This window comes from Carassius carassius, chromosome 5 (genome assembly GCF_963082965.1).
Source record: "Carassius carassius chromosome 5, fCarCar2.1, whole genome shotgun sequence".
Taxonomy (NCBI): domain Eukaryota; kingdom Metazoa; phylum Chordata; class Actinopteri; order Cypriniformes; family Cyprinidae; genus Carassius; species Carassius carassius.
The window spans coordinates 27,445,378-27,468,051 of NC_081759.1; the positions used below are offsets into that span (position 1 = coordinate 27,445,378).

Here is a 22,674-nt window from a genome sequence, read left to right on the forward strand (position 1 = left end):
TTCTTACCATTAAAATGTCCATGACAAACCAATGGAATAGAACTTACGACATTCCGATGAAATCTTCAGTACATCACCATAATCAAGCATGTAAAACACAAACAGTGTTTACACTACCACACCACTTCATATCCATCATCTGAATAGATAACAATTATCGGTTTAATGCAAGCTAATTAGGAATATTTGACTGTGTTTGATTCACAGGCTTATTAAAAATTCATGGTGGCTTATGATGGTTTCTGCTACTCAAGGCATGGTATTATATATATTGCATTTAGCGTAACGCCATCATTACATTACATTAGTTTTCAAAAGTTGTAATCAAAGGAAATGAAAAACAAAAATGTATTTGCACTGATGCTGGTAATTATAGCAATTAAAAATGTGAATGGAACTTAATTAAATGTGTTTGTTCTGCATGAAATACACAAACAGACAGATAATCCAAAGAAACAACAAAAATGATAATAATAAAGAAAAAGAAACACTACACTTTGTTGGGAAAAAAAAAAAAAAAAAATATATATATATATATATATATATATATATATATATATATATATATATATATATATATATCAGTGTTTCTGATAACTTATTAATATAATATTCATAATAATACACATTTCTGACCTGGGGACTTTTCTTTGGATCTATCTTAGTCAAACACCATTTTAATAATAAAATTTCACTTAACACATAAAATATATATTAAATCATAAATAGGCCTATGTAAAGCAAAAGCACATACATGCTGTGAAGAAAATAACTTTGAAGTTTAAAAATGTCTTAAACAATAAGTGGTTAGTCCAGGGCTTCTGTTTCAAATCTAAATGTAACCAGTTTATCTCCCCTTGTTTTTTACAACCACAATATGCCTTGATGATTCACTGAATTGTCTGTGGATAAATAATCATTGTAATCGCGTGCTTCCTAGTATTGCCCAATACAGCTTGGTGTTAATATATTACATATATGGCTTTTTTAACACGCATAAAAAATTCCCCACACAGATCACACAAAACATGACTCAAGGCCATATCTTGCCACATACAGGAACAGGGCTTGTCTGTTAAAGTCTGCTATCAAAATGCAATCAATATTAACCCTACCAAATAGAATCAGTGTCCCACAGAAAAAAAGAAGCCCTGTTTCTTTTATAGTCCTTCAAACACACTTCCTGTAAAAGAAAAGCAGCTGCTGGGTGTGCTGGTGTGCATCACTCGCAAAAACCGACACCGGTCAGTTTGTTTTAGGGGTGGCGTAAAACGGATAAGTGAAGAAATCATATGTAGTGACGTTGCATATCCTCTGTTTCACAGGAAGATGTTGAACTTTTCTGCAACGCTATAAATTGGATAATGTTGTGCCAGACCGGGGGACGCAGCGCCGTTGTTTTGAACTTGACTGTGTTGTTATCCAACTTCATATAAGAAAACGCCATTCAAGTCGGTTTTTAGGCCCACTTTTATTATTTTATACCGCGAATGCAAAACTCGTCGTCATGACAAAGAAAACTCTCTGGACCGTGGCGACCACGGTGATGATTTTCTGCTGTTTATATTTTTCATCTATTAAAGCAGAATCCTCTTCTTGTCACGGAGCATACGACCTTTACTTTGTTTTGGACCGGTAAGTACACTCAAACTTTGATGTTCTTCCGAATTCAAAGTCATCAAGATTTACTGTTTATAACGCTGTATGTCGTCTACGTCACACCAAACTCGTGCTTGTAGGTTAAGCGTCAAGTAACTGTCAGCTTTTCTGCAGTTTGACCTGATTCTACATCTGTTCCAGACACAATCTATCTACCCGTTTGTGTATCTGATGAACACAAGTTCAGGAAGACTATCCGTTCCTTTTTTTTGTCTGCATATCTGTATATCCATTTAACTGCCTGTCTTTCATCTGCATGTGTAATGTTACATATTAACTGGCACTCCTTTGAGAATCCTTTGTTGGCTTCAGTGCAGTCCTCCATCCTGTCTGGGAATATTACAGGATGATGGCACAGATGCACTCTTTCCTCTTTTTGGTGAACTTAGAGCAGCACAGAACCAGCCAGGCATAATTACTGGTCAGGACCAGCAGGAAAAACAAACTTCCCTTCACTGGTGCAGACCGTTTCTCTTGCTGGATGTGGTTTGATGTTCTCACTGACGCTTATCTAGATTCTCTGACCTTGAATTGAGACAAGGAAGAAGACAATGCATAAAAAAAGATTTTCTAATTACCTATCGCTTGTGTTTTATGTTCTCAGCACATGCAGTGGACTATAATTATTAGTTCAATTACCTTGTAGCTATTATATCAAGGGCACATTTTATACACTTTTCTCATTAAAGACACTGCATTACACTGAGGTTAATGTCACAGAAGTCCACTTCCTCCTGAGTTGATTAATGGATTGTGTGTACATATTTTGCAATAATGGATTAATAATCAAATTGATTATGAAATCATCGCCATATGTATGTATACAGTTGCATTCTGGCTAGGCATTCATTATACCACAGCTTCATTTGACGTTGATGTGTGCGGCGTTCTTTGTATGTTCTTTTGCTATAGACCTTTTTGGCTTTGGAGTACTATGTAGCTGTGTTCTCTGTTACCTATCTGTTACCATTACTTGCCAGTTTAAAATGATTTGTACATTATACCAAACAGAAGTGTAAGCGTCCTTGTAATAAGAGCCAGTAAGAACAATAAATTGACATAATAGTTAATATAAACCCACAGAATAATAGTAAATGCTTAGTTTTCTTTCTGTTCAAGATAATGACAATACATTTTATGCTTTGTTGGATATTTTCATGTTGTTTATCTTAAAATGTAAAAATAATTTGTTTTATTCAGCCAGGCTAATTAATTGGCTGATATTTGACAATTTTGAGATGATCAGCATTGCTTAATAACTATGTTAGCTTGGCCAGTTGATATGTGCCACTTTCGTTATTTACCAGCAGTCTTGTTAATGGGCAATAACATTTTCTGTTCTGGAATTACACTGCCATTCAAAAGTTTGGCGTCAGTGCGATTTTTATACAAACGGAATTAATTTACTCAAAAACCAAGCATTCAACTGATCAAGGGTGACAGAAAATACGATAAAAATGTCACAAAGGATGACAATTTCCTTGAAATCCTGTTCTCTTGTACTTTTCTTTTCTTCTGACAATTCCCCAAAAATATTAAACCGAATGATTTCTGAAGGATTCCTGCGACACTGAATACTGTAGTAATGGCTTTGCTGAAAATTCAGATTTTCCATCACAGGAATAAATTGTACAATATAGTGAAATTTAAAAACTTATTATTATTTTTCATTTAAAATCGTATTTCACAATACTACAATTTTCTTTTTACAGTACATTTTTATTTGTAATATTTTCAACAGTAATTTATGTGGTGTTTTTGGCGCATCTCATTTGCTGTTATATATACACTGGACATCCACCACTGACTCGCTAGTTTGATGTTTGGTGTTGGAATGATGCAAAGGTTTAAAGACTGAGTGATACTGGGAATTGAGGTGGTCAGCAGTTATAATGAAGTGCCTTGACTCATACTGTGTGTTTTTGTCATAGCTCATCATGGTCTGTCCTTAGCCCATTATAGATAGACATCATTTTCTGAGACTGTGTTAACACTGGAGTGTTACTGACTCAGCAGCTTGTTTGCCAAAAAGTAATCAACAGCACAACTCTTACAGTATCCAGATGGGGACATTTCAGGGGTTTAAATATAATTGCCTCAAGCTGTTTTTTCTTTGGTGCTGACTTTGTGTTTCATGTGCTTCCTTACAGATCTGGAAGTGTTTCGACCGACTGGAAAGAGATTTACGAATTCGTCAAAAATCTTACAGAGAAATTTGTGAGGTAAATATTCTAGCTTTATGCTTCCTGACAAGTTGCTTGTACAATTATGAATGTATCTCCAAATTCACCAGATCAAAGAAAGTCATCCATCACTTGAATCAAAGCTGAATGCTAATTTGGCTGAACAGCAGCTACACATCCGGTTCTGAGATGGCCCTACAAGGCAGGGGGGAGGGTAAAAACCCCAAAACGTATCAAAAATAAAATAAAAAAATGCCAGATGAATGTGAACTCATGTAACGTTGACTCAATGTATGTGCCAGTACAGACGGTAGCGACCTAGCCAGAAGAAAGCAGTCTGCTTGAGAAAATAGCAAAGGGAGCAGGTGGGAGTGGGTGGCAAGGAGGCTCAGTCTTCTGGGCTGTGAGAATGGCCATTTGCACTGCAACTATCCAACAGCACACTTATCCCTCACACATGAAAGGAGAAGACGCAGCCAATGTACTTTAAGTCATGAGTGCAGGAAGACCAGTGCAGTCTGCCATAGACTTTGATGGTCTTCTGTTGTGCCATGTGGTCTGCATTGGCTCTTTTTAGTGTGCTTTTTTAAGCATTGAATGGACCTGCTGTATGAATGTATCATTTAGGAATTACCTTGAAGAGCGGTGTAAGGGGTTACTGTGTTGTCTGATGGTGTAATAAGGGACCAAGCTGAAAGACGATGTAGAATATAGTACATCTGTATTCTTTATATATGCAGGAACATTCAAGGTCATTTCCTTTTCAGGACAATGTTTCGTTCAGGCTGGGTATCGTAATACCATTTGGCGAGTCATTGTTGCATTTATCACTTAATCGGCTTGCGAAATGCAGTTCTCTTGCCTCTTCTTCATCTGATTTTTGTTACCAAAATTTGGCTGCTTGGATACATTTGGATATTCTCACTGAGTATCTGATGTGGGGGATGGTTGTGGATTGGATGTCATGAGTGAGAAAAAGCAGCACCTCTCCTTATGCTCAGTCCTGAGACCTGACTTCAAATGTGTAGAGGAACCCAACATGTTCCTATGCTGTGTCAGCTTTCGTGACAGAAGGTTGTGAAAAAGACCAACTGCTCCACTGAAATGTACTTGTCATAATCAGCTATATATTTGTTGTCAGATCATGTGTCAGTTTTTTTTCTGAGAAAAGAATGCTGTACCAATATCATTAGGAAATAAAATCCCTGATTTTGTAAATGCATGATAGCATTTAAAACTGTTAAAATTTTTCCAGTTAATTGGAATAAATCTTAAATAAATGTTAGCTGAATGATTTTTGTACTAAAACTAGAAATGTTGCATGGGCGAGTAACTGAAATAAAATTTTTGTTAAATTATTAATAAAGCTAAAACTGAAAAAAAATTAATAAATTGAAGCTAAATGAAAAATATATATAAAACAACAAAATTACTAAAACTTTTAAACTAAAGTATAATTAAAACCCATTTCAAAATGGTAATAATGGTAACGGTAAATAATACATAATGGAACACTGTAATCTTTGTTAAATAAGGCCTAAAAAAAAAATTTGTTTGGTTCCGGTTTCCGACCGACCCTGTCAATTTATGTGCGACCCAAATTTATTTTATGAGACTGGGGAAGAACGGTCTTTCACACATCGTTAATTAAATTACAGTTTCCTTTAAATGCTGTTTTACACTTAAGTAATCCGTTAAAAACCATTAAGTATTGCATCAAAACCCTTTAACTGTCAATTTCTAAAGTGAGCTATAACTTAAGGTTTGGAAATCGTAACATTAAGAGAAACACGGGGGGAGGGGGGAGTCAACAATATATCGCGGAACAGAGAGGGCACTGACAACATGCTGACAGACAGGGCATTAACATTACCAGCTTACTTTTAATATGAAACAAAGTCTCATTTGGTTATTTCACCTTTCAAATGTGGTCATTTTTTAAAGAAATGTAAACAATAAATACCGTTTTGTGGCTCTTGAATGTGTCGAACAGATCGCTGTAAGTTAGATCATCAGTTAAAACTAACTGATCGTCTCTTGCTTCTAGTTAATTTATAGCATCAAAATCAAATAAACCACATAAATGAACATAACAAAGAATGTTGTTTGACTACAAAAAGATGTCTGTACACTCCGTTTTTCAAGTTCAAATCCTCCATGTTAATCTACTATGAGATCGCCTGTCAAACTCCCGCGAAGGCTTTTTGTGTGTGTGTGTGCGTTTTGCGTGTCTATGGCAACAACAGACTACGGGAATACAGAATCACTGTCGTAAAAGTACCGGTACACACATTTAAAATCAGCGCGCGTGTGTGTGTGTGTGTGTGTGTAAAACTGCCACTGGAGAAAAAAAAAATTAATTAAAAAAAATAATAAATCCCTACCGACCAATGACCTCAACTGACAACCAACCGGAACCAGACTTTTTTTTTTTTAGGCCTAATAGGAAAATAACACTGGATAACTTGAACAGTGAAAAATACTTTTTTTAATGTCACTGTTCTGCTTTTTAAACTTGACATAGGTCCAAATGCACATCTGAATTGCATCAATGTTGTGCAGAAAAGTTGTGTGGCTTCTTGTTTCTCCTTCTCTTATTGCAAAAAGTAGGAGGAATATATATATAGGAAGTGACAGGTATAAATATAATCACCAACAGGACATCTGCATGAATCACACACAACAACCTGTTTCCTGTCTGCATACCAATTAATCACTTCCTTGTTCCTGGCAGAAGGGTTATTTTTTTTTTCCAATCACAAGATTTTATTAGCTGGTCACACTGGCGTGTGTCTTAAGGCATGAACAAACTCTTATGGTTACGAAAGGAGCATGAGGACAGCTAGACTTTCTACATCACAGGATCTCTCCACATCATTTGCAATAATGTTTGTATTTGTAAATAACAAATACAAGCAATTAAATAAAGTATAAAATCAAGAAGAGCTTTTTGCAGAGGTTAAAAATGATATGTCTCCAACTAGAATTTGCAGCAAGGCTTGGTTTTCCATTTGTCATTCATTTACAGCATTTGTAAATTTTTCCCATTTTTTCATTCCAGTCCAAATATGCGAGTGTCCTTCATAGTGTTTTCATCAAGAGCTGAGATTGTGTTAGAGCTCACTGGAGACAGGTACGAAATCAGGCTTGCATGAAGTTTTTGCAGTCTCTAGTGTAAGAAAGCTAGTAATACACCATGTGTTTGTGTTGTACAGTACAATAAAGAGGAGTAAATATTTATGATTACTCTTATATTACAATTACATATTACTGTGAGCATAACATTTAGTAGAATATATCTTCCATGTACACCAATTTGAATATTCCTTGCCTTACATTACCAGGGCAAAAATAAATAAAGGACTGATGGATTTAAAAGCAGTCAATCCAGCAGGAGAAACCTACATGCATGAAGGAATGAAAAAGGTAAAAAACTTTCATTTTTGTGCTGAAACAGGAGTGCAAATATACTCGACTGACTGTATTTCCTGGACTTTAGTCTTGTACTGAAATAAACAAAATAAAACATGGTAAAACATGGTTCTCCCCGTGACCAAGTTAATGTATAATTACATCATCATTACATCATTACAACATTAAATGACCTGAATCTAGCCTCTAGATGCCTTCTGTATCTTTGATGGTGTGCAAAGTGCACACACACAGTAGTGAACGCACACACACCGTGAACACACACCCGGAGCAGTGGGCAGCCATTTTTTGCATCAGCGCCCAGGGAGCAGTTGGGGGTTCAGTGCCTTGCTCAAGGGCACCTCAGTCATGGTATTGAAGGTGGGAAAGTGCGCTGTACATTCATTCCCCCCACCTACAATCTCTGCCCGTGCGAAACTCGATCCTGCAACCTTGGGTTACGAGTCCGAGTCTCTAACCATTAGGCCATGACTTCCCAGTATTTATTGTATCAATAATACATCATATTGATATAATGATATACAATTTGTATATACTGTAAAAGTATACTACTCACGCAACTATCAATCCCTTTCTCTTTCCAGGCAACTGAACAAATGAAAGCACAGCATAAAAAGTCCTCTAGCATCATTGTGGCTTTGACTGATGGAAAGCTTGAACCATATATCCATCAACTCACTACAGAAGCGGTGAGCTGTTGAGCTTGTACATATTTTTCTTAATTTAACAACTGCATTGTTATGACTGTTTGTTGTGTATGCAGGCTGGTTTAGCAAGGACAATTGGGGCCCGTGTATACTGTGTCGGTGTAAAGGACTTTGATGAAGAACAGGTAATACTGGCATTCCAGCAGATTTTAAAGTATTGTGAATGCTACACGGAAATCATGTGTGGTTAACACTTACAAATCTCTCTAAAGCATCACGTAGTGCAGAGGTTTTGCAGAGTTGCTTGTAATTATAGGACTGTTGCTCTCTTCCTGTGTCTGCAGCAATGACAAACTGAGTTAAAGGAGAGGAAATGTCACGTTTTTTTTCTTGCTTGGCTATCAGCCCTGTTATTATTATCTCTCTATTTGCCTGCCAACAGCTCGCCGAAGTGGCTGATACCAGGGAGCAAGTGTTCCCAGTCAAAGGAGGCTTTCAAGCTCTCAAAAGCATTGTGAACTCGGTAAGTTGCCCATGCCAGTGGCACTCATCCCCTAAAGGTGTGATAGAAGCCTCTAGTCAACTAAGACAGATGCATTCTTTGAACAACTAAGTAGTCATTTTAGCTGACAATTTCTTCAAAGTGACTTACAGTAGACTTCTTATGTGAACAACCCCCTGGAGTGGAGCAAAAAGAGGTTAAATTCTTTACTCAAGGGAAGAATGCTGAGAGAAATGACACCAAGCACCCCAACTAAACTAGCGTAGACAGCCCTTTTTGGGAAATATTTCCTGTGATCTTTGAAAATGAACATATTTTTGCAATTAACAAACTGGGTTCAGACAGATGCTTGATGCTAAAACAATCCAGATTTGTTATTTAACTATAGCAAAATTTCCAAAAATACTTTTTTTTAAAGCAGTTTAATACAATATAGCTTTTGAAAGTTTTAGTAGCATCATTTGGTTGTAAATTGTAGTTGTTTTTTGCAAAAGATTATGTTTGCATGAACTTGCCAAAGCAGTTTGTCTGTTGACAATTCTTTTGTTATATTTTCCATTTGCTTCATGATGCTTTGAAGTGTTCTTCAGCAAGTATTTTTCAGTGCATGTTTGCTGCTTTTTGTGCATGGCATGGTGTTGTTTTGTGACCACAGAAATCAATTTCTGGGATATTTTTCATGTTTAGTCAAAAGACAGGACCTAATTTATTGTTTTGTCCAGAAAAGAGATATGAAAAAAAGACCAATCATCTTGTTACCGAGTAATCTTGTTTGGCTAAATGTAGATTCAGGCCCAGCGAAGCACAGGCATTCTCTAGTGATTAGTTATCTTGGAGGCTGGGCTATTGGCCCCTCATGTTGCTCTCTGCTCAGATTTCCAGGATTTGAGATCATCTGTGCAGCTTTGCAGTCCGGGCCTAAAGTAGAATTAAAAGAGATTTAGTAAAAAGCAAAAGCCTAAAGAAAAGATTTATCCAGGCCTAATTTAATATTCCAAGAATGTTTTGATTGATGGCAGAGAACTTTTTTTTGGGGTGGGGGTGGGGGGGGGGGGTGGGGGGGTGGTGGTTGGAGGGGCTTGCACCTGTAATGTAGGGAATGAACCTTGCTTAAATGGTTAGAAAGTTCTAAGTGTAAACACAGGTTTCTGAGTAAAAACATAAATCTTGACCCAGTTGTGATATGAAAAGGAAGGATTTTTTTTTGACAAATTAGGTCAAATATATTTTGTCCCAAATTCAAAAGCAGTACATGTAAGTGCTAATTCTGACAGCACTGAAACCTCATATGCATCATATAGTGAAGTCATGGCAATATCATGCTGTGGAGCCGTTAATAGTGAGAAGATTCTCAGAATATCAGACCACAGGAAATACTATTTAAAACGGACTGCAGCTGGAAACACAGGATGGTGATTCAAAGACAAGGCAGAGGCGGAAAACATCTTAAAAAAGGAATTCGTGTCACTGTATGAATGTCATGATTAACCAATCAGAATCAAGTTTTCTAAAGCTCTATGTACTAATTGTAGATAGATGGCTGGTCTAATGCTTCAAGTCTATTCCTTTGTGTGTATAGATACCTGTCAGAGAGAATAAGTTGAAACGTCTTGCAATGAACCCCAGTTGTATCGTGTCATATCATAACTCATTAAAGAGCCATAAAGACCATTCTGAGTATTTTTTTGCCTTGACGTTCAGTCGGTGTTCCTTCTCCCCTTTAATGATAGCAGAGTTTATCAGGTGTCATATTCAATCAGCCTGTTTTATACGTGTCCTCCACTTCAGTCTGAAGCCTCATCTCCACTGCAGGTGATTTTGATGACCATATCTTTCTGTTAATGTTGTCTTTTTGTCCGTTGTGTACAGAGATTTGCATAGTTTGTCCTCTGTTGATTTATGTGGATGATGGGAGAAGCGATGGTGGCCTCTCGCAGGCCTGTTTATATGATAATGTCAGCCTGCGGTCTCTAATAGAGCTGAAGAGGGAAAATGGCACCCCATAATTTGCCCATAACGGCTGACACGGGTCTATCCCACACTGCACTGTACGTGATGCTCATCTCATTGAGCTTGATTTGGCATAACAAACATCCCCAGCGTGAATGCTAAAGACCCGGACACTGTGATAGCTGATACTGTGATTCAGCAGTGACAAGTACTGATTTGAATACATTATTATTCTTTTTTCATAACACAGATCCTCAAGCAATCATGCACAGAGATTTTAACAGTGGAGCCGTCCAGCGTCTGTGTGAACGGTAAGCATTTCAAGGGCTTTTACAGCTGTCAGGGTGGATGGAATTGCGTTTTTGTGTGTGCGTGTATGTGGTCATTGATTTGGGTGGATGCCCAGGAGTGCTTCTCATTTTGTCCTCATCTGCTTTACATACCTAAGAGACCTTTGACATTGTTTTGAGAGGGAATGGGTTCGCAGTGGGGAGGCAAACAGAAGGAGTGCTCTGCAGTTTCATAGTGGATGGAGTTACTCACAGTAAGTATGGTTATTATACTGCATAAACTTACCTCAACCTTATTTGATGTGCTACTTAACTGACAAAGCCAAATGATTTAAGAGGTTTTGTGTCTGAAAATCAGTTGTGTCAGACAGGAAGTGGCAAGCAGGCCACACCTAGGATGCAACACACCTAAAATGCAAGATTTTTTTGTGGTTTAACAGTCCCATTTGGTTACTAATGACAGAATAAGATGCTGGACTACAAATATTTTAAGCAGTGATGACTGGGTCCAAAGAGAAACTTCAGAGAGGGCCGCAGGATGACTTCAAATTATTTAATTTAATAAATTAAGAAAAAAAAAATCAATAAATTTAAACATGTAGTCTGACTTAATATGCTGAAAATAACTATTCATTTAGTTACACCAATAACACATTGTTTCTGATAATATATTATGGTTTTATATAATATACTGTATCAAAAAGTTTGAAAACCATTAATCTAAAGTAACTTATTTTAAAAGGGAAATTTCACCCAGAAATGAAAATTTACATGCTGTTCCAAACCTGTATGACTGACATTTTTTATGTGGAACACAATGAAAATTATTTGGAAAAAATGTCTCATGTGGTTCATACTAAAGCCAAAGGGCTCCTACACCACACTTGACTTTCATTGTCCGGACACTTTCATTGCATGGATACTTTTCAATGTATCTTCATTTGTGTTTTAAGAATAAATAAAGTCAAATAGGTTTGATATGATTTAAAGGAAAACGCCAACGTTTTTCCATATTCCGCTATGTTCTTCCCTCAACTTAGACAAGTTGATACGTATCTCTCCTGTCTCAGTGCGTGCACTCAAACACTGTAGCGCATGGCACCACTATGTTAGCGTTTAGCTTAGCACCAATCATTCCTTAGGATCCAAACAGGGATGAATTTAGAAGCTACCAAACTTTTCGAAGAGCACTTCGCTGCACTTCGACCTCGGTGCAGTAATGTCATCACTACTGGTCATCTCACTGTTTTCAGGAGTGATGATATTATTGCGCCAAGGTCGAAGTGCTGCGAAGTGCTCTTCCGCCATACACTATAGTTATCATTTTTTATCCGCTTAGAAAATTGCCACATTTTATTTTGCGTCCCATTACTTATTTGTGTAACTACTCATGTAACCGTCTTTAAATAGGGAAAACATGGAAGTATTTGGTGGCTTCTAAATTCATCCCTGTTTGGATCCTAAGGAATGAATGGTGCTAAGCTAAACACCAGCATAATGCACTCACTGAGACAGTAGAGGTATGTATCAACTTGTCTAAGTTAAGGGAAGAATATAGTGGAATATTGTTCGTTAATTGTGTATAAAAGTGTAGTCTTCCATAAGCAGCCACATGCTATATAGCCACTGCAGACAGCTCTCTAGTTCTGTCCCTTTCAGACTCTTCCTTCATGACTGCAGTATCATTATATGACAGATCCACATATGGCAGCCACATGTTTGCTCGCTTCTTTTGTAACTAGACAGGAAATAAACGTTGAATTCCGGGTGCCTTCAGCAGTGGTGTGACAAAGAAATCATTTTCAAGTTGAGATGGAAAAATATGGCACTCTTCCCTAAACTCTTCCCGAGCACACGTCAGCAGTTCTAGTGAGCCTCTTCATCATGATAAATGGCCTGGCGGTACTCCTCTTGGGGGGAGTTTGTTCTCCAGCTAGTTTGGCAGGGGATCATAACATGATCAACTTTCTGTTCATTTTGCAGCGGTGAAGCCAACCAAGGTGAAGAATGACTATGTCCTGTGTCCTGCTCCAGTTCTGAATTCAGTGGGACAGTGAGTATTCATGTTTCTTAAAGCAGCAAGTGTCACAGAGATCTACATATGTACAGAAAGCAAATGTACATTGTGTATCGTCACTGTTACAGCCTATTGCACAAACATATTGTGTGATACACAAGCCTCAAATGTCATGGTACAGCATTATGTTATTGAAATAACCGAGAGACGCAGCACCCCGTTTAGATCAGGGATTAGCTGTGAGCAGCTTGTGTGAAATTATGGTCTGACTTAACTGGAACATTTGATCCACTATACGTGGTCGCCATTCAAAAGGCTTGCTTAATTAACTCTTGGCTGGCAACTGTGACCCATTAAGTAGTTTGCTGCTATGAACGGCTAGTAAACACATCTGGTGGAGGGCTTTAAAAGGATGTGCGACAGATGCACCGATTCCATTTTCCACGCTTCCATTTAAATAATTCACCGCATACTGACAATGGGCTACCACATAACACCTGCAACATCGTTGAGTGCTAGAAATTTTTCTCTCTGTCTTTTTGGACAAAAACCGCCTGTAGGATATGCCACATAGAAATCAAGTCATTTATATCATATATGCTAACGTACTGTGTATGAGTTAATCAGACCACTAGGGGAAATCAAATAGTGTCTTTTTGGGATTTAAAGGGTCTTTGTGATTCAGTGACGTAGCGCCAGATATCAGGGTCTCATCTGCAACGACAGCTGTTGGTTCGTCAGACCAGGATCTAGGGCATCTGTCAGCCTGCCCATTAGCGCTGGCCGGCCCCGTCCCTTTGAATGTTTGGCTGGAGGGGGTGAGGAACTTTTGTCTGGCAGCAGCATGGCCTCACCTGCGTTTTTCACAACAACAACGGAGTGAGAAAAATAACTGAGGGACAGACCTGACACCTGCCTGCAGCGCGAGTGGTGGAACGTGCCTCATCAATAATCAATCTGATCTGTCAGGCCGCCATTTCGTTTCCATCTGCACAGTGGGTGGGAGATGCACCCAGATAACATGGCAGCACTGCCTCCACCAGTGCTCCTCCTCTCACTCTGCTAGATGATAAAAGGATGGTCACTCTTTCTAAAATGAAAGGCAATGACTTGCTGAATGGTTGATTTATTTTTTAATGAAAGTTTGATGTTTTCTTATCAGGTTATGTCATATTGGATGTTTTTACCAATGCTGGATAGCTGCTTGCCAAGCTACAAGTTAATCATAATTTGATCTTGAATACACTACAGTCAGCGTATTCTTGTGGAAAAGTAGTTAGTTATACTACTGCTGAAACCGTTGGGTTTGGTAAGGTTTTATAAATGTTTTTGAAACAAGCCTCTGCTCACTGACGCGGTTTATTTGATCAAAAATACAGCAAAATGGTTAAATATATAAATATATATATATATATAAATATATACTTGGCAGTGAATCTAACAGACTTAACTTTGCTCAAACTTCAATCAGGCCTGTTTGCCATTGTGTTGCTCTCTGTGAGGTCTGATGCATTTGTTAGGCCTTGAACAAACACAATAATGTCCTTAGTGACACCCGTTTCATCCCATTCAGCTACGTCACTTTCAGTTTCTGTCACCATGTGCTTTGTGACAAGAAATCAAACTCACACACCACTCTCAGTCTCCTGTGGTGCTATGAGGGGCCTTCTGGGACTGCAAGAGCACTTTTGTGTACATGTGCTTGACTCATTCTGCTGAACTTCTGTCACATTTTCCTCTACTCTGCAATTCTAGAAAAAAGAAAACCATTAAAACTTTGTTTAGCATGGGATTCACCTGATTTCAATATAAATATAATTGGAAACCTTTTGGGGATGCCTTTTAGAGTTTACCACAGAGTTTCCTCTTTTGATATGGGACATTCTGGCAGGCATTGTGGTTTAGAGTACCTCTGAAGATAAATAAATCAGCCTTCATTGATTGTTGTGTTTGTTGCCAATTGCAGTGTGTCCAAGAATACTGATTGAATGCAATCAGTTCTCACAGAGCATCACATTTAATATTTAATATTCCTCCAGAGCTACTTTGTGTCCAACAAAGACTGAACAAAAGTGATCTGAGAAAGTCAAGAGAGTCAAGTGCAAGGAAATAAAATCTTTTTGTGAATCAGTTCTCCTCTCTTCACCAAACATACATATATCCAGCTTGATTAACAACCTGCCTCCCATTTGCATGTATTGAGTATGTCAGCTGAATTAGCCTCTCCTCTCATCCATTCAGCACACAGACCTAGTTAACATGCAGAAAACCCTTTACAAGCTTCCTGCAGCCTCAGGACTAGATTTGACCATTTAAGCTAATATCATGTAAAAACCCTCAAGAGACAAAAAAAACAAAAAACCCCCGACATTACAGTGCAGTACTGTGACAGATTTTAAAGTGTGGGTTAGGCTGTTCTGGGAAAAGTTAGTTCTTTAGTTGTTTTTGTGAAGTAATCTTGCTATTCTCATTGGTAATACTTTGCGCAAGACCCAAACATTACTGAAATGTTTTTTTTGTTTGTTGTAGATAACGCTTATTCTGCAATGTCTCCATTGCATCGTCATTTGCTCTGCAGACAGTTGTCTGTCTTTTTTACATATTCTCTCATTTTGGGAAGGATCTCAGGCGTTCAGTCAGTTGATTTCCTGCTTGAGGATTCTCATTAGCCCCATGGTAATCGTCTCCTGCATAATAGACATATGGAAATTACAATGCCGTTCATCATTAGTGCCTTAATTGCAAGCCACCTTCAACTCCCTCCTCAGTAAATAAGAGAGAATTTCAACTCAAATTGTGTAGGAATTAAACTTATTAAAATAATCGCCATGACACCAGTAAGCATTACTAGTTGAAAGTGAAAATTTTACATGTATTTGTAGTTTATTTAGTTTAATAGTTTTAATTTTGAATTCTTATATAATTGTATTTATCTTTTTCTTCTGCCTATTTTGATTTACATAAAAAATTAATTCCCCTTTCCTTCCATTCAATCTGTAAGAAACTCCCTATTATGACACACTTATTTTATCAGAAACTAGATCATATTCTTAATAATTCCCAAACTGACCTCTTCCCCAAAAGTTGCTTCTCCATTTCTATTGTAACTGTCATCATATTACAGAAAAATCTCGGCAAGTAAAGCAGAAAATACACTTGTGCTTAAAGAATGAAAATGTCATTTTTATTTTCTAATTTTATTCAAGTTAATGTGTAATTACCATTACAATAAAAAGTAAAAAAAAAAAATTCATATGTCCAATTATGCATTCTCTTCTTACAGACAAATGGAGGTTCTGATCAGTTTGAACGGTGGCACATCGTATATCTCCAGTGCTTTCGTCATCACTGCCTCCACATGTGTAAGTCAAACATCAGATCAGAATTTACAAAAAATGTATCTTCATCTTATAACAAAATTTAGATTGATTTTAAATGACATGTGTTTACAAGTGTTTCCTTAGTTTTTTCTGTTTTCTTAACATTTTGCTGTTGTTCCCTAATGTTCCCTCTCTCATTAGTCGGACGGCATAGTGGTGTTCATTGTGTTCTTGGTGCTCTTTCTCCTGTTGGCTTTGGCTCTGATGTGGTGGTTCTGGCCTCTCTGCTGCACTATTGTAAGTGTCACATGTCTTCCAGCATCCCAGTGTGAATTTTTTCCCTTTTACCTACAGAATCTATATTGAGATTGAACTGGAATTGAGATTAACATTCTCATTATTTATATTTGCCTAGATAGTATTTTAACACTAAATTCTCTTGAAGTTTTCATCATTCGTTTACTGTAAGATACGAATTTATTGGAAGGAGCTTTATTGCTGTAATATGAGGGAAGCAAAATACATAGACCTGACCACATCCTGAATAATCTTATGATGCGTGCAACCAGACCAGCTGCCGAAGATACAGAAGTGTTTCCTGTGCGAAAAAAAAAAAAAATCTATTTTCCAGTTCCTTGTGTTTTTAACCAAACAAAGTATATAGTATAGCTCTCATACACTTAAAATAATAAATAAAAAAGCAGCTACGCTTCTCGGGCTCTGATGTGGTTGTGTATACAGATGGTGCACTTTCAAAACATCTAGAATTCGTGGAGTTGGCGAGTATCTCTATGGCAATCAGCATCACTGCACCACAAAATGATATGCACCACCTCTCTTTGAGAACCTGGCGGGAACCTTTCCAGGATGAGATGGAAGCATATTTTGGAAAACCAACAAAGGCATTTAAATGTAAACCCCCTGCAGCATGTCTGGACTTGGCCCTGTTTGTCTTGGTGGAGGAGCTGCTGTTCCTCTCCATCAGGGACCCCGGCACAAGAGAAGGGCCATGTGTGCTTTGTTAATATTTAAACTCAGCCTTGCCAGTTTTCAGCAATCAGAGAAATACAGAAGCACCTCATCCCCAGAAACACACAGATTAGTATCCACAGTCACGGCAACACGTTTTTTGCAGAAATGCCATAATTTTAATAAAATAATAATTAGAAAGGTCATAAGAAAGAAGGGGGTCAGGTATGAACGTATGTGTTTTTCAGTCCAAAATCTACATCGACTAAACATTAAGTTCCATATATGTATGTAAAAAAATCAATAAAACTTTTAAAATTAAATATTATACATCATTTTAAATGGATAAAGGCATGTTTATTTATGTTTTGAAAACATAATTTAATTGTTGTTTTACAGCAAACAGGTTAATTTTATGTTAATAGAAATGCACCATTTTAATTTGCAAATATGCTACCTGCTAAGTGTCCATGATCATGTTAAGCCTGGGAAACAGCTTGACACAACAGTGTGTTCAGAGGGGTGAAATGGACAGATTATAAACTCCAATTGGATATAATTATCCCGGAAGCCATATGGGGGACGTTGCACTGCTGGACTGTGATTGGTCGATTCCACAGCTGTGCCACTAGTTTTTAGCCCCTCGTGCGAGTGTCAGATGGCTAAGTACACTGACATTTTAGGATTTAATTATCAGCTCTTTATCATCGAAACCACATTTAAAGGGTTGTCCCGGCTCCACATCTGTCCGTCAGGTAGTTTGAGAACCTAACAGCCCAGCGTGTCATTTGTGTAATGCCTTATTTATCCCACAATATGTCTGGCAAATATAAATCTGCTCTTTAATTACTCAATAAAAAAGCTAATCCTTTAGCACCAGGTTCTCTCCGAAGTTATGTTAATCATCACACGCTGTGGCCCCACGGACGGATGGGACTGGATTTTCCAGCAGTCAGTTGCAAGTCAAAGAGCAATTAATTAACTCTAATTGATCATTTTCCATCATTATAATGATAACAATGGCTAAATGGTATCAGTGCGCTTTAATGTGAATGAAACAGCTGTTCTACCCGTGATATGTGATGATTCCCCCTGAAAACTAATTTAGTAAATGCTTAACCTGCAATGGTAGTGTATCCATCTTTCATGTTTAATGAGACAAGGCTTGCTTCCATTTTGTAAAGGATCTGCAATGGAAGGGTTACATGGTTGACAGGTGAAACATGGTCACATCCAAGACGTTTTATCTAGATTGTTGGAGTCTTACAAAGGGTCATCAATGCTGAACTTTTCGAATGACATATGTAGCCATTATATTGCAGTAGTTTGCCATTTTAACCTCAGTGAATTGGACTGATAAATGACATTGGATTCAAACATAAACTTTTGTCTAGTAACACACTTATCCGTCATGTTGAAGAGTGGTTAGATGTGTCAGGTCAGTTAAAAAGCAGTTTGCTGAGTGATCACTAAAATGACGAAATTTCCAGGTGTCTTAACTGTGAGTGAAGTCACTTGCTAAATTCAGCATACTGTTTCTTGTAAAAGATAAACAGTCACAGAAAGTGCTACAGGAAGACATCTCATCCTGTTAACTCTCCTCTCCTTTGCACTGGGGATCGGCCTGGAGTGAAGCCCAAGTTTCCCTTCTGTATTTCATTGCAGCTAATTAATTCCTCAGGACTTTATGATTGGGGTATTGCAGGGGAGCGTTGAACCTCGTCCAATTAATTAAGAGGTAAACGGACCACTGTGCTCACCCCAAAGACTCCCCTGTCAACAAGTTGATTTTTGGGCTTTCTTTGTATTGCACAGGGGCCTACAAGGTTAGTTTACAAGCAGATCCCTGTAATCAATTGTGGTGGTTCCAGGCTCCAGTTGTTCAACTGCGAGACAAGTCCTTAGACAGCAATAACTAACTTTGCTTAATATAATTTTGAATTATTCTTTTTCTTTTCTCAGGTTATTAAAGACCCACCCGCTCCAAGACCTCCTCCACCTCCGCCTGTAAGTTTTTATTTATTTATAAATTATAAATATAAATTTAATACATTTTCAATTTATATATTTCAAAAACATACAAAAAGGTTTATTTACTGTTCCTTTGAAGGTATTATTTAAAAATCCTAAAATGCAGTCAAAAGTTTGGGGTAAGATTTATTTATTTATTTCTAATTTTATTCCTGTAAGGATGCATTAAGTGACAGCAAAGACATTAATGTTACTATAAATGATTCAAATAAATGCAATTCTGAAATAAAGATTTTTTTTCTTACAAAAATAATTAGCAACACAACTGTTTTAAGCACTGATGATGATAATAATAATAATAATATATGCCTCTTGAGCACCAAATCAGCATATTTCTGAAGGATCATGTGACTGATATAAGAAAATCCAGTTTTGGCTGCACAGGAATGAATTGCATTTTCCAAAAATATAATTCCTAAGATATTAAAATCTTAATGACCCCAAACTTTTGAATGGTAATGTGGATAAATATAAAAGTCACACATCTGCTGTAATTGCAGTGCTTTATTTGAGGCTGGCAGTATCAGTTTAATACATTTTCCATACATAATCCTTTTTTTTATTTATTTATTTTTTTTAGAAGCCAGAGCCAGAACCAGAACCCAAGAAAAAGTGGCCAACCGTGGATGCATCTTATTATGGAGGAAGAGGAGCTGGTGGAATCAAACGCATGGAGGTGAACATCAAGACATTACACTTTAATGATGCTTATAATGATTTGCAGCCCCCTGATGACAGGAAAGGTTTTGATGTCATCACAGCTGTCTTTAAGCATTTAGCAGTTGTCCACCACCTCTACTCTCTCTCTCTGGAGTGTTGATGACTTGCCTGACATTATTAATGCTTTGTATGTTTATTAAGTCACGTATAACTACATCAACATGCTTCTTTCTCTGACAGTTTTCATAAATCTAGGACTTACAGTACATAAAAGTCTATTTCATACAACAGTTTTGAACGGTTAATGAGCTGTGCAGTGTTCAAGTGGGGGTGTGTAATTTCGCCTGGAGACTGGAGCTAGAATGTTTTTGGAAAAATGGTCTATCCTGTTTTTTTTTAGTTTAGCAGAAAATGGAAAATCTGGAGGGGACATGGAGTGGGGTGCTTTGATTCGGGTCACACATAAGGATACACAATATATTGCTACCATATTGGTTATCGGTTGACATTAAAGTTTTTTTTTGCCAGTATCAGTTGATATTTTATATTTTATTATTATTATTTTTTTATGGATATTTAATTGTATGTTTTTTTTTCTTTCTTTCATCTAACCCTTATCTAAAGTTATTCTTTAATAATAGAATAATTGTACAACACAGTTAAATGGCATTTTTAATAAATCTCAAAGATATTATTATCTACAAAATAAATATATATTTTTAAACTCTATATATTACATTATAATTGTCTAAATTGACTTTTAGCATTTAAACTGTGCATTACTTGGTTAAATGCAAAATATTTACTATATATATTTTGTATTGGTGTGAGACCAAAAATAAAAAATAAAAAAAAACAAGTCAAAGTTGATCTGAAATGTAAGTTACATGATATTAACTTGTTCAAATGTTTAAAGAACTGCAAGATAACTTACTCTTATTTAGTAAAACAGCACCCCAGCTCATGTGATATTGCTTTATTAACATAATTATATTGTTCATTTGATAAAGTCATTTGAGTCATTAGGTATGGTAGTTCTATTTGTGTTGCTTTAGATGTCAGATATTCTTGATCATTTTGGTCCAGACCTAAATAATCAGGTGGAGGATTAATGAAGTGAGCTTGGAAAAGAAAACATATTGTTTTCTTTTGATCCACAAAAGAACACTTGCTCTTCTTGCCCATCTAAAAGCCTTTGTTTCTGTGATGTCAAGCTCAACACAACTCAAAGTTTCTGATAGAGATCCCCTTAAATGTAGCACAGTCCCTGACTGATGCTTTTGACATGACAGGGCCCTGCCAGTTCAGCTTCCATGATGTCCCGCTGTCTTAAGTCATGTCGACGCTGAAGGATTGTGAACTGCTGTGACGAGATGAATTCATCTTGCTGACTTCCATTCTGTCATTCGACTTGGTTCTTCTGAAATGTGCTACTTAGCACTGTATACATCTCAAAGCTGGTTTGATACATGCTCAGCCATCCCTTCTCCAAGCTCCTAAGTAAAGCAGACATCACTAAGGATCCCTCTGAAATCGTAACTTTTCCCATGAGTGTGTAAAGCTCAGGGCTTACGGGATCACAACTTTCTTTATTGTTTAGAAAGCTTTCATTCATCCAGACAACCTATCTACATTTCTAAAGCCATCTCAGGATCTGGGGAGGAGGTTTACCTAAGAACAACCTGCCTACTTCCTCTTAAAACACATCCTGACATGTAAAGAAGAAAATATGGTATGCAGAGAATGTTTTATCGATTGAGAGTTGTTGCAGAATGGGACGTCCTGGGAAGCTGTAAAAAAAAAAACTGTTCTATTGATGTGTTTTTTAACGTACAGCTTGAGGAGTGCAGTTTTAATTAAGGTTTTCAAATAAGGGACAGACATTAATTTATACATTATTTAATGTCTTTATATATATTTATTTATAGTTTTAATTTATAATATAATATAATATAATATAATATAATATAATATAATATAATATAATATAATATAATATAATATAATATAATATAATATAATATCATATCATATCATATCATATAATATAATATAATACAAATTTCTGTGTAGGTCCGTTGGGGAGAGAAAGGATCCACAGAGGAGGGTGCACGGCTCGAGAAGGCCAAGAATGCAGTGGTGCAAATACAAGAGGAGACAGAGGAACCCATGATCAAAAAGCGTCCCGCACCCCATCCCACATCCCATGGATCTGAATCCAAGTGGTATACGCCGATCAGGGTGAGGCCATCTCTTCTTTTCTTCCCTTTCCTCATTTTGAGTTGTAGTTTATAATGTTTGACGCCTTTTTTTGAGATCAGTGGAAAAGAAATCAAGCTGAGGCCACAGGTGCACTTTGGATGGGTTAAATGCAGAGCACGAATGCCAAGTATGGTGTCACGTCACTGTCTCATATTGATATTTTCATTATAGGGTCGGCTTGACGCACTGTGGGCTCTTCTGCGGCGACAATATGATAGAGTTTCACTCATGCGCCCAACTACCACAGATAAGGTAAGCCACAGATGGTTTACCCAATTGCAGAATGCAAATATGATTCATCACCCTTACATACTATATCAACCTAGAGCATTTCTGCAAATGAAGCATAAAAGGGGATCAGTGTGTGTTGTAACAGTTCATGGACATGCATGTGTGTGTGTGTGTGTTACACTGAATATGTGTTCAAAAGTTTCACAAACCTTAGCTGCAAAGACTTGAAACAGGATGTGACTGCCATGAGTTCATATTGCAGACACTTCCTCTTTTGTACCTTTTGTAATGAACTGATATGTGTGTAAAAACAAGTCCTATGAATGTTCAAAAACAACATTAAAAAGCCTTAAATTTAGCAACAGAAGGTGCCACTTTATGTTTATCATTGTACAGATTACACTACCAGTGAAAAGTTTGGGGTAAGATTATGTTGGGTTTTTTTTTCATTCTTTTTCTAATCAACAAATTAGTTGCTTGATGAAATAAATATAGTTTTGATGATATGACAATTAGGAAAA

The 22,674-nt window shown here is 37.1% G+C and overlaps 1 protein-coding gene across 1 annotated transcript in view; it reads left to right on the forward strand.

The window, feature by feature from the left end:
• Window positions 1-1,226: 1,226 nt before the first annotated feature.
• Window positions 1,227-22,674, forward strand: part of LOC132141120 (anthrax toxin receptor 2-like) — a 45,021-nt gene continuing 23,573 nt past the window's right edge. Inside the window, exons 1-16 of the mRNA XM_059550366.1 lie at window positions 1,227-1,635; window positions 3,810-3,881; window positions 6,904-6,975; window positions 7,187-7,268; window positions 7,859-7,963; window positions 8,038-8,106; window positions 8,364-8,444; window positions 10,624-10,684; window positions 10,822-10,917; window positions 12,647-12,716; window positions 15,964-16,042; window positions 16,202-16,297; window positions 18,932-18,976; window positions 19,581-19,676; window positions 21,734-21,901; window positions 22,094-22,174. Coding sequence (XP_059406349.1) covers window positions 1,508-1,635; window positions 3,810-3,881; window positions 6,904-6,975; window positions 7,187-7,268; window positions 7,859-7,963; window positions 8,038-8,106; window positions 8,364-8,444; window positions 10,624-10,684; window positions 10,822-10,917; window positions 12,647-12,716; window positions 15,964-16,042; window positions 16,202-16,297; window positions 18,932-18,976; window positions 19,581-19,676; window positions 21,734-21,901; window positions 22,094-22,174 — 1,401 coding nt within the window. The 5' untranslated portion in view covers window positions 1,227-1,507. The remainder of the gene's footprint in view (window positions 1,636-3,809; window positions 3,882-6,903; window positions 6,976-7,186; window positions 7,269-7,858; window positions 7,964-8,037; window positions 8,107-8,363; window positions 8,445-10,623; window positions 10,685-10,821; window positions 10,918-12,646; window positions 12,717-15,963; window positions 16,043-16,201; window positions 16,298-18,931; window positions 18,977-19,580; window positions 19,677-21,733; window positions 21,902-22,093; window positions 22,175-22,674) is intronic.